This window comes from Apteryx rowi, unplaced genomic scaffold, assembly GCF_003343035.1.
Source record: "Apteryx rowi isolate R43461 unplaced genomic scaffold, aptRow1 scaffold_17, whole genome shotgun sequence".
NCBI lineage: Eukaryota > Metazoa > Chordata > Aves > Apterygiformes > Apterygidae > Apteryx > Apteryx rowi.
The window spans coordinates 4,898,051-4,910,915 of NW_020447974.1; the positions used below are offsets into that span (position 1 = coordinate 4,898,051).

General features: G+C 40.8%; 1 protein-coding gene across 2 annotated transcripts in view; it reads right to left on the minus strand.

Moving 5' to 3' along the window:
- CEMIP (cell migration inducing hyaluronidase 1) overlaps window positions 1-11,762 on the minus strand; it is a 52,970-nt gene extending 41,208 nt beyond the window's left edge. Inside the window, exons 1-8 of one of the 2 annotated variants that reach the window (XM_026060569.1) lie at window positions 11,687-11,762; window positions 9,063-9,212; window positions 8,244-8,382; window positions 7,247-7,483; window positions 6,647-6,826; window positions 3,249-3,319; window positions 2,419-2,514; window positions 1,660-1,781 (exon numbers count right to left, since the gene is read on the minus strand). In XM_026060569.1, the coding sequence (XP_025916354.1) occupies window positions 1,660-1,781; window positions 2,419-2,514; window positions 3,249-3,319; window positions 6,647-6,826; window positions 7,247-7,483; window positions 8,244-8,382; window positions 9,063-9,212; window positions 11,687-11,762 (1,071 nt within the window). Of the gene's footprint in view, window positions 1-1,659; window positions 1,782-2,418; window positions 2,515-3,248; window positions 3,320-6,646; window positions 6,827-7,246; window positions 7,484-8,243; window positions 8,383-9,062; window positions 9,216-11,686 lie in introns of both variants that reach the window. The other variant, XM_026060568.1, reaches the window with a different exon arrangement.
- Window positions 11,763-12,865: the final 1,103 nt, after the last annotated feature.

Below are 12,865 nucleotides of genomic sequence, written 5' to 3' on the forward strand. Positions count from 1 at the left end.
AAAATGCAAAGCTGTTTCAACATCCGTACTGGAGCATTGCTCCAAAAGGAACAAGAGGTGACACATATGTGCCAGCCACCAGTGTGATACACAGAATCTCCTGTGTTCCTGCTGGAGCAATATCACTCCTCAGGGTCAGGTTAAATTTCACAGTCTGGCTCTGAGGCTTGCAATTCTCCTGACCCTTTCACAAAAATGCGATGTGTTGCACTGGACAACCCAAATAGCACATGCATTTTAACAAAGCACCAGGAAATAAAACATCTTTCAGCGATGAGCCTGATCCTGCATCTCTCACTCATGCCGACCTTCCTTGTTAATGCAGGCACTCCACTGCCCTTATAGGATTAGTACCACCAGCTGAAGGAACGTGCCTCTGACTAGGCTGTGCTTCTATTATTATCATTTTATCTTCAGTTTTCTTGTATGTAGCATAGCTGGAGCAGGCCAGCTGGTATAAATCAGTGCGACTTTATGAAGTCAGTGAGCAACACCAGATTACACTACATGAGGATTTTCCCTAAAATCCTGAGGATAAACTAAAAAAATGCTGTTTCACTTTTAATATACATGGGGAAAAAAAGTAGCTCTCATTTAACAGAACAGAAAAATAGTTTTGATTTTTGAACAGAAGAATGTATTTCTTTTTTCCCATCTAATATGCATGCTAGAAGAGAATGTATCATAATGAACATTTGACCTCTGTTCTAAACTAAATTGTCACTTCAGATAAATACATATGGAAGCTGAAATGAATGTGGATTTGCTCAGACCTGGCAAAAAGTTATATGGCAATTTTTTCCTTTCTGTTCAAGAGGAGATTCTTTATAACATCTAGCCTTGGAAACTTTCACTCATACTGTCAGCATTCCCATTTACTTCAATAGCAGTATCTTGTGAATAAGGACAACTCTACCAGTTCAGAGTATGCAGGAACCTTAGGTTCAGCCTCCCACTGATACAGAGTATTTTATTGTCTTTTGCTAGGTAATGCTTCCGTTGTTGTTTTACCAAATAGGTATGTAAAGTATATAGCTGGCATTTACCAAGAAAAGGTTTTTTTGAGGAGAGACCTTAAAGAGCCTTTGCAGTCTTGGAAAAGGTATATGATTTCTCCTCAGCATGCTGGCCAGATGGTTTAATTATAATGTTTAGCCCCAGATAGATTTCAAATTTCTTTCCACAGAGAACAACCAATTGACTCAAAGAAATGGCTGCAAGCTCACCAACATTTTTTCCAACCTACCAGTTAGTAGCTTTACCATCTCATTACATTCTGTGATTAATTTTTCAGGTAGGATCCATTCCAGAACCATTTAAAAACTTTGAAATTTTCATGTGTTTTTTTCTTTTAATCTTCCAACAGAGAACCACATATTTCCTGGTACATCTGTGCTGTCTGTGGCCCCATCTGTACTCCTGCTCATGCCAGAAGCCACAATTTACTGAAGGAAGCTTAATTCTATAATATTTTCTCTCAAAAAAATACAGAGGTTGTATATCAGATCTTGTCAGTTATGTATTAGAGCAGTAAAATAATCAGTGTCTGTTATTTAGAAACAAAATTCACTGACAAGCACCATATTTTTAGGTTCTGATCTGAATCACTCCAAGGAGCACTCGCCCTGTCTCTCTGAAGCGAGTGGTAAGCAAGCCTACCTGGATATCAATGGGTTGACTGCAGATTTTATCAGGATGAGCAGCTTTGAAGTCTGAGAGCTTCTCCATGTCCTTAGATCTTGCTTTATCAGGCTTCTCAAACCACTCTGTCCACTCTACATCTAGAGACAAGTGCAAACAAGAAAAGTCATTTGAAAGTCAAGCTTAATGAAGGCAGCAAAAATGCATAAAGCATAATTTGATCTCAGATATCATTCACAAGTTTCTTCACCAATGATCTGATTCCTGTCTCTTCCTGCCAGTCTGTCAGCTGCTTTTAATGATTCTGCAAAGTGTAACCAACCAAGGGAGACTGGAGTTATTAAAAGCTACATAATTGGAGTATGCAGTATGAACATTATTAAATAGTTGTGGATTTTGGATCTGTGTCCTTCTCCTTAGCTGCCTTTTCTGATTGTCAGATCAAGTTACAGTCGGTTACTGTATGTTGTCTGAAACATAGATATGATGACTATGCAGTCAAAAGAAATAAGAGGTTGTGTGATCTCTTAGATCATAAGAGATGGAATTTCATACTCAGTGCAGTAAAGGAAAAAGGATCCTGGTTACTCAGAGGGACCTGGAGACAACCGGGGAAAGAATCTGTGCATATTCATTACTTGGGTTAGCAGCAATGTAAATAGCAAGTCCACTCTTCCCAAATGGAAAGGTATTGCAACAAAAAGGGCCATTCCTAAAAGGACTCGCCCTGTTTGTCAGCTCCCTATCATTGAGCTAAGTGGCAAACAGACCTCTTACCTTGAACCCACTCACTCTTTGAAGAGACGTTAAAATGTTCTCCATTCTCAGCTTGGAATAGTTTGAATACTTTGGCCGCTGCTGACCCTTTGTGACCTGAAAGTAAAAATGACTGGTAAAATCAGTGTCTGCAGTCAACAGAAGTCAGAACTGAAAAGGTCATGATCCATGTGTGCATTTGCATATTTTGGACATATAATCCAGAGCTAGTCCTGCACAGCTTCCAGAAAAAGCTCTTGGTCTTGGAATCAGGTTTCAGACACTTTTATAACTGCTTAGACAATCAAGAGGAAAAAACTTCAAAAATCAAGGGGATATAAAAAAACCCTAATGATTTGAGTATATTGCTATTTTTATTTGATGTTGTAGTAAGTGACGACATTAGCTATTTTTGACAATGCCATGAAAAGTCACAATAAGCATCACAGCTCTTCAGTTTATGAGGATATGGTTTGCAAGAGCTTTTCAGGCTACCAACGCAGGATAGATTTTCAGCTGATGCAACTGGGAGAGTCCTATAGCTCTCTGTCAAAGAAGGAGACAGACTGAGCTCAACAGAGCTACGTGGATTTACACCGGTGCAGGATCTGGCCTTTTATCTCAGGGTTCAGATAGCCTGGGCTGCGCCCACTCAGCTGCATCACCTCATGCATTAATGGAAAGAAGTAATATATACACGGAGCAGACAATTAAATATTTCCTCCCATCAATTGCTCACAGCTTCAATGTAATGTAGTGTCAAGTGAAAACACCACTGACCAAATTAATCTGAGCCATAAATGCAATGCTTCCAGAGGTAACGTCAAGCAAGCATTTTGTGCATGAATTACCTTGATATTCAATGTGGTCTTCAACAGAAGAGGAGGGATTTCCTTTAATGGTAATAAAACTCCATGGATGTCTGGGAAATCAAAATGAGAAAGGATCAAATTATTTAATGTATGAGATGCATATTTCTTAAAACACAACGTTCTTGCACTTTTCAGAGGCACCACATTCAAAACAGTCCGATTTATGTGACAGTCAAAATTAAAAATATCTTAACATTTTATATTTCTTCAGTAAATACATCATGAGAAGGGAAGTTCAAAGACAAAGCCCTTCTTAATACACACCTATAATTAGTAGTTTCTTGACTGAGTGTTTAAAGAGGCTTGTTTGTGACAGACACACAGGACACTGGCAGCTCCTTGGGGAGCCTGAAAATCTTTCTGTGTGTTCGTGTATGTGTGTAGCCATGTGCACAAAAGGACATGAAAAAAAGCCATTTGTGGTTAAATGAATTTAGCTCGTGTGAAAATCTTATATATCACTCTTCTCTTTGGAGTAACCCATGAGAATTTCTGATAGATGAAKTGGCTGGAAAAGTGCAATAAAAAATACCTACATAGTCTCTGGGCATACAGTTACCTCATTTTGAGCATTGAGCTGGAGCAAAGGGTTACGAGTCTGAACTGTCCGTTCTGACCTGATCCTGCATCAGAAATAAGTTCATTACTATCTGATGGTTATTGGTTGAGTGGGTTCAAGAGCTCTCAGCAACACTGGAAAAGGAACACCTGGATGAGTAAGCCTGGAGGACAGATGCTGAGGTACCCTCACAACYTTGGAGATGAACCCAAGGAGCGGGCGTCAGGAGGAAGTTTTATCTTGTTTCTGTCTTTGAAATTGAAGAATTCAGCATATTTCTTCTTAAGGGCTAACAGAATAACAGGCGTGCTTTCAGAGAGGCTGTCACCCTTATTACCCTGGATTTAGCAAACAGTCTCACAGATTAAATTGTGTTTCTATCGGTAAAAATACCCCATGATTTCAGTAGCATCAGGATTCACCCTTGAGACTTGCAGGTCACCTTACGTTCCACATCAGTTGGTGTAAGTGATGGTATAAACCACCACTGGATCTCCGAGGAGAACATACAGGGACACTGACAGCCGCTGAAACATGCGGTGCTAGAGAAGCACTCGCAGGAAGCCACCGGTGCAACTGCCTTGGGAGCCGGCCAGCGAGCCAGATGCTCCTGCTGGAAACCCTCCTGGCATGGCACCCGCCAAGGCCCTGCGGGGCTGTCACCCCCATCTGGAGAGAGAAGGGTGGCGGGGACGAATGACACTTTATTACTCAGCAGGCAAATAGATGGAAGCATTATTTTTTGGTCCCCAAAATTTGAAACAAATGACAAAAAGATGATGGCTTCAAAATAGATCAAAAATAATCTAAAAAATACAAAGCTAGCTGGTTTTGTCAGCCAGGGTTTGGCCCCATTTTCATATGTTACTTGTTTCCTCTAGTTAGTTTTTCACTAACAGGATTTTTAAACCGGTTCATCCTTAATGYACAAGGACACATGCCATCTGTCTGGGACATATGAAGTGGAAGGACCAGTAAGTCCAGTAAGAGCCAAACCAGTGCTACTTGGCTGAGATTCCAAAGGGAACAACTGTGTCATCAAGCGCTGAAAGGCTTTCTTTTAATTTATTAGTAGAAGGGGGAAAAAAAAGGCTCACTCGTAAAGACCAAATTCACATTTCAATGGAGCAAGAATAGAGGAGGAATGCAAAGATTTTCCTTTCATTCTTCATGTTCTGGATTCAGCAAATAGGCAATGGAAAGAGATGCCAGGAGCACAGAAACCATGCTGGATAAATTAGCATTGCTCATTGGCTCTTCTACAGCAAGGGGGTTTCATACAGCTTTGCAATCTGGTTGAGTATGACACAACTGGAGACAGCCAGGCATTTGTCACTACAACCACCCCCCTGCTAGTCAGAAAGCTACCCAGCGTATGGCCAAATAGCTTTCGGAGAAGCACCTGAGGGTCAAGTGTGTACACCCCTAAAATACTCCTAAAAATACAGCCCTTTAAATACTGCACCAAGATGCAGGTATTTTTGCATATATCCATGGTATGCTAGTAGGAGACAATATTTACCAACTACTACCACACTACAGTTCCCACAATGCCACTATTACTTGTATAAGGAAATATCGTAGTATTTCACATAGCAGCATAGCAAGAATTAGCTTTTTGATTACAAACAGTAGCAATGCTGAAAATCACACTACTATAGATGAATTTCTATGGGTATTTCCATTATAAGTATTTACGGCAAAAAAGTGAGAACTAGCATTAAAATATCACAGCAGTCTAAAAACATCAAGAGCGATTTCCTTTTATAAACATATGAGAAAACCATCATTTTTCTTCCTGTTGCAGGATTGGGGAAAAAAAGTGTAATGTTCAAAAAATCTTTTTTTGCTTCCATAACTTCAGTCTTTAAACAGAAACCCAGCAAGCTAAGGGTTCTGGGTATTTGAGAGGAGGCATTGCATTGATGGAGACAGGCTATTTCTGCAGCCTTGGTTATTTGTCCGAAATTCTTTATCCAGTGCACAGGAGTCCCTGTTGTATTTGACACAAACTCTTCATCAGCTCCCCAAAACATACTCCATCTGCACTGCACTCCAAGCTGACGCTTGTCTGTTCCCAAAGACTGCTTTTTTGAATCACTTATCCCTGAAAAGTAGATTTTTTTTCATGCTCTACAGTGCCCCCTTAGTGCGTTTACAGATTATGGTCCATAGAGGAACACCCACCCTCAAAAAAAAAAAGAAAAAAGCCTCCACAAATTCAGATAAACACAAAAAATATAATGGCTACAGTTGGGAAAATAGCACATATTCTCAAAAACAGTGTGTGTGCCAACATATACACTATATTGACTACAGAAGCAGTAACAGTTCACAGCATAAATTTAATGCATGCTAAATTTTGTGCTGCAGAACTCCCAGAATATGTATTGGACAAGCTGAAGAATATACTGCATATATATATGTCTAGGGCTATATGGCTAATTCTTCTAGCCTCCTTAACATTCAGCCCACCCAATCCATTGTGTGGGTGTAGATACGCTTCTCAAATCTTTGGAGGACAGCTTGAAAATAAATAGGAATAAGTAACTTGTGGGATTACTATCTTGGAAAAGTGTATCTTTTTTTAATGTGAATCATATGTTATTCCTCAACCTGCTAATAAAAATGCCCAGTATAGACACTGAGTGCATCTTAAACCATCCAATTAACTGCTAAAACTTCATATTGAAAAGTTTCCTTCTTTTTTTTTTTCCATGTGAAGAACTTTGTGCCTTTGAGAGAGTGGAATTATTTGGGCACCCGAAGAGCATAATAAAGCCTCTGTGCTGGTAGAGCTGGCAGGGCTGGCACATACCTAAACCCAAGGTGGAGGAAATGCTTGCTGCCCAGTTTGGTCATTGCTTTCCTGGCTGTGTCGTCCAAGTTTCTAGATCCTTCATCGTTCACCGCAACTGACAGGATCATGCCATCCGCAACCCTGCCCAAATACTGGGCAAGACGTATACTTTCCCCTCTTGATCTGTAGGTATCAAACCTAAAGTGGAAGAAACACCCCCAAACATTTACTTCAATGAACATCACAGCTTTTTGCACTGACAAGCAAAAGTTATAAAGAAATCAGCTCTTTTATACTGCTCACAACAGCTGTATTTTCCCATTACAAATGCACTAGACAATGAGATAGATTGGGAGATTTTACTGCTTTGTCTAAAAGGGGACATTAGGGGTTTCTAGCCAGCTGAATCAATTAAGCTCTAGTTAACAGTACAGCAAGACAATAACACTACTCACTCTTTGATTTTGGAGATTACTTAACTAGAAAGAATTGTATAGTGGCATGCAGTAAGATCCACGTAAACTAAACGCTCAAATACATGTCTCTGAGCTTGCTGAGATGCTGTCCCCAGCCTGCTCCCAAAGAGCCTCAGACCTAGGTAGTTTTAAAGTGACTCACCGATCTGAATGGACAACTGCCCCTGTCTTTGGGTCAATAACATGGACAATGACACCCCGATGGCCCCAGCTCCTTTCAAAGTAATATCCACCTTCTTCCATGCCACCAGGATGGAGAGTCTTGTTTAAGAAAGTCCAGGATAACTTTTTCTTTCCATGGATCTCAAGAGTGCCACCCCTACTTACTCCAATATACTTTCGCCCAAAGTAGGGATTTGGCTGGCTGCCATCATCCGCTCTGCAAAAGCAAGAGAAGAAAGGGTCCAATTTTGTTTTAATATCTGATAGTCAAAAAGCCTCTTCCCTTGTTCAGCTATGGTCCAAGGAGAGAGGTGTCATGATTTACAACGCATTTCTTTCAACAACCCTAAGAAACAGCAACTGTTCATACTCCACAGAAGATACAGTATTTGAAATAATACTAACAGCTACTGAAGACCAGCAGCAATCTGCAACACAAATTATATAATATTATATTCAGGCCTGAAGCCCAGACTGAACACCACATTTATATTTTTGAATCAATTTCCACAGGAAGTTAGGACCCTAACTAGGAGTTAGTAGATTGGGTTTTGCATCCTTGAAAATCCTAGAGATCCTGTAGTATTCTGCAAGACAGAAATGTCTTATCCCTTGGCTCACTTGCTTCTCACTCTTACAGAGAAATAAGTATGTTTAGGGAGGAGAATTTTCAGAATAAAAAATTCTTAAAAAAGGCATGTTAGGCTTTAAACCTAGTCTGGAAAATATGGTAATCAACTTGTGACAAGGTGTATGATGATTTTCTGGCATGACCAATAGGAAATGAAACCAGAAACAAAGCTGTCAAATTTTTAAAGGCCATTTTTTAAAGGTCTAACAAGCTATTCAACTTCCCCCACAGCACTGATGATAAGTATGTCTGAGAAAAAGTAATTTTAAGGAACATTGTATAACTCCCTGTTACGGAAGAGATATCCTGGCAAGTTCTAAGGTAACATTTTATTGTGCATACATACCGCCCATATAAGATGATGGYCACATTGCTTTGGTAAGGGCACATCTCACTGCCAATGTGTAACTCTCCATCATTTTCGATGAGTATATGTCTAGCACGCAAAATGATAGGCTGTACATCGTCTTTAATAACCAGTTTTCCTGAATAGAAAAGGTTATGACATTTGCTTTAACTCATCGCAGCTTGTCCAAGGTTGTGATATGGTTGTGCTAAACCCAGTGCTGAGCTCTCATCTACATTGTTGAGATATGCTGGCCATGCTCCCCAAAACAGCTCCCAGTCCAAATCCTAAAGACGTTACATGTTTTTTATTAAGCCCAGTTCTTGAAGAAGGTAATTAAGATTTGTATGGAAAAGGACTTCTGAGACAGAAGTTCAGAGTTAGGATGAATAAAAGCTGTACATGCTAGCATGCCAGCAACACTGACTCTGTCTTTACAAACAAAGAGGCACATACATATCTGCCCTGTCCTGAGACCCTGAGAACACAATTATTTCATTATGATGTTATCAGCACAATGATTTAATAAAAAAATGTTTTTGAAGCAAACTGCAGAAGTAGAACTAATGAATATACTGAGGTACTTTTGTAAGTTCTCCAGAAAGAGCAGCAAATAGGTTAATTATAATGGCCAAAGAACTGATAGCATCTCAGCTTCCACCCACGCTTGTACCAAATTAAAGCTGGGCTTGTCCAGTAGCCATCTAGTTCTCAGCAAGCAGCAGGAAGCCCTCCCAGCATTATACAGAGTGATTTAAATAGCCATGATGGAAAATATTCTTCACCCAGCCTTGCTGCCTTGGAGTTAGCGTGTTTTACCTCCATCTGTGATGTGGATGGAGTGGACAGTGGCAGAAGATGAGAGAAGGAGCTTCCTGCCATTACGGATTTCAACATGGTTTTCTTCATTGTGACCTGGGTTCCAGTCTTCTAGCTCAGGATCCTTATCAGGACATGCCACAGCTGCTTCTGCTGGATAAAGATGAAGAGCAAAGACAATTATCTTTTGTTCAGTGCAAGGCAGAAAAGCTCCATATCTGTGCATCTTTACAAGATCATTCTCATACCCCCCCTTGCTGACTCCCAGGAATGTGGCGATATCTCTGCGATTAGAGTACGGAGGGGGCATGGCCAAAAGAAAATGAACAACAGCTTAAGATGTACAATTTTCTGTACTCTGGAAGCACAGGCAAATCAGCTATCCCACGCACTGCAGCCTTGTGAGGGATGCTGTGTCCAGAAAGCTGCCAGAGAAAAGGATGCAATTTAGCCCTTCCCGGAGTGCTATTCAGCTCTGTTCCTAACTGCCCAGACACAAAGCCCTGGGAACACGCTGATGAAAGGCTAAAACAAGAACCACCTTCAAAAATGCCACCTGATGCCCCTAAAAGAACTGTGAGGTTTGAAAAGCTTCATTTAATGTAAAGAAGAGAATAAAATATGTTTGCATACCTTGCTTTCAGTGGGGATGGGAAATAAGAGTACTCTAAATGTCATGAAAACTTAAGCATCAAGGAATTACCAGTCCAGCCAGAAACAGAGAGCAATGGGAATGTCCCATGAGAGAGACTCAGGCTTTGTGAGGTCTTTCAGACAAAACTGATAAGGATTCATTCTCTTTAGGTTCACACAACACTAGTCTCCACACACGTATTTGATTTCTGACTGCCATGACGTGTTTGTCTAAACTGCTCCCATACCAAACCCAAGAGTCTCATGTTATAAATATTTACTTAAGATAAAATATTTCCCTGATATAATCTCACTCGATATGTGAGCCTCACATTTTACTTTAATCAACAAAATTTTGTGAGTGTGAGAGTCCCATGTGCGATGCATATTTTCTGATGGTAGAAACCCTTCTATTCCTAGGAAACTGAGGTCAGTGGAAGTCTGAACAATGACCTCTTTGCCTTCAGAGAGAGCTGAAAGTTTTCACCAGCTCTCCAGATTTTTTCTTTAAAACTGAAAGACTATAAAAAACTACAGGATCTGCAAACCAATGATTATAGATGCAGGGTAAACTTTGGCAGGGTTAGGATTCCAGCGCTTAGGACTCTGAATTTGGTTGGGGTTTCCCCCCCCTATGAATACTAATGCTTTCAGCTGATGGAAAAGACAGCCAGCGTGGGTCCACTCAAGGAAACACATCCCAGAGCCGGCGCAGCTGGTGGGGAGCTGCTGTCCGAATTCTGCTGCTGCAAAACTTGGGGGACATCTGCAACTCCACAGCCGTAGAAATAAAATCCATCCATCTGGGTTCAGTTTCCTCTCGGATTCCTCCATCAATTCCACGTCTTAAGAAAACAATAGGAGTGGACCAGCCACTGCCTGGATGTCTCCAGGGACCCATTAAATACCAGCTCTTCAAGGTAAGCAAAGGACATTTCATGTGTGCAACAGATGCCTTGGCTCTCTGCAAACTTCTTTCATATAAATGAAGCGAGCAAACCAGGGAGAGCTAATAATCCACTGGGTAGCGAGTCAAACATAAATATCCAGGGCCTAATTTTGATACCACTTGTGCCAGCTGAAAACTGGAAGCATGTTGTTAACATCAGCGGCACTCTTTCTGATTTACAGTAATTGAGAAAAATAAGTAGGAGGCTCCTGGTTCCCACTAGAAGACGCACAGAATTAATAGGAGTTGGAAAAGATGAATATTTCGGGCAGTAATGGGACTTGCGTTGTAAACAGATGCTCAGAGATAACTGTAATGCACACTGACAACAATTCAAAAAATGATCTGTTATTCTTTTAGGAATAAAGATAACTGAAAATTTGCTTACAGTGAGAAGAAAAATAAAACCAGAAGCACTGATTCAAGTATAAAGGTAAAATTTAGCAACCAGGTTAAGTGGCTGGGATAAAAGCCTGCTGATTTTTCATTTATTTAGCTAGAACAATGCCTGAAAGATCTTCCTGTAAATTCAAAAGATGACATCTGTCCCCAAAATTCATTATTTAAAGACAGAAAGAGAGAGATAGAGACAGGAAAACACAAGGGAAAATCAAAAGGAATTTACCCTGATGATTGGGATGACCATTAGCAAAAGCCAACGCAGTTCAGGACAAAGGACCCAAATTCACTGACCCACTCCTACCGGAGGCTGCCAGCCGCCCTGGCCGTGTCCCCACACAACACCCACACCGCCTGCACCCCGCGCACCGCAGGGCTACGCGCCCTCCGCTCGGCCCCTCCGAGGTGCCCTTTCGGCTTGGGTTATTGCTCTCCCTGTCTTTTTCGCAGTAAGATCCCAACTTCTACCTAGCATAAGTCCGAAAATATCTTTTCTCCTGAGTTTCCTCACCTTGTCCCTGTTTCTCATTGTAAGAACTCTGATTAAACAGTGCAAAACCGCTCAACCTATACCAGCAATGTCTTTATTTAAGAACACTGTTACAAACCATGCCTTTTTTCCCCCCGTTGCTGGAAAACTTACCTGTGCTTATGGCCGAGATGACAAACAGAAGCAAAACAAAGCTTTCCGCCAGGCACATGGAGGTAGGTAAAGCCATTCTTCAGTATTTTTAACTCTCTGGACACCTGTGAAGACAGAATATCAAGCAACTATGTAACTTTTTTCAGGTYATGCAAGCCCATTCACTATACAAAGAAGGTTATATCCAGTTTTATGACAGCCCACTTCCACTCCCTTTCAGTCTAGCAGTTAAGGACGCCTCCGTGCCACTCCGCAAAGGCTCGAGCAGAGCAACAAAGCCAGGGCAGCTCCTCACCCTTTGTTAGGGCTAAAATAAAACCACTTGGGAATCCAAATATATACCCAGAAAGGAACCACCAGATGTAACCAAAAACTTCTTAGGAATGCAATATAAACACATCCAGTGTCAAGACTCTCTAGAGCTGAATATTCACATGGGCAAAAGAGTAATGAAATACAACAAGGAAGGAGTTTGCAGAGTGGCAAATTTGCACGAGGAGGTCTTTCAAGGGCACCTCCTCCTTTCTCCCCCACTTCTGCCCACGCATTTTTACCAGTTGTGGTCTGTGCACCCTCCAGCCAAACTGCGCTCGCACTTTCAGTTTCTTAGACTTCAGATCCAAGAAAACACTGACTATTTAATTTGCCAGCCCGGAATTTTGTTGCAAAACCAAAGGCAGCTTTTGAAACCAGTTTACCAATGTTGTTTTCATTTCTGCAGTAGCCAGCACCCCAGCAAAAACAAATAAGCAGTATCATGAAAGTCAAAGTTAGAATTAATGCGATTCCACCCGACGTTCTTGACTGATTGATTCTGCAACTCTACCCCATGCTGGTGACAATTTATTGACATGCATATTCACACTGAGGCAAGGAGATCCAATTCTGCAAGTGTTCAATGATCTATATTCATGAGGCACTATTTAAAATTCACACATGGTCCATTAGGTTTTATCGTTGAAGCCCGTATCAGAGGAATATGGAGAAATTTATTTGTAACTGTCATGTCACATCACAATGATAAAATAGCATAAATGTATGCATCACATGGCTTAATTATACATGGCAAAAAAGCAATTGAAAGAAACTCCAGGGTGCCCCAGTTTCTTCAGGGCAAAACCCACATCTTCGTTTTCATGTCACTTGTTAATATAAAACAAACCAAAAAAAAAAAAAAAC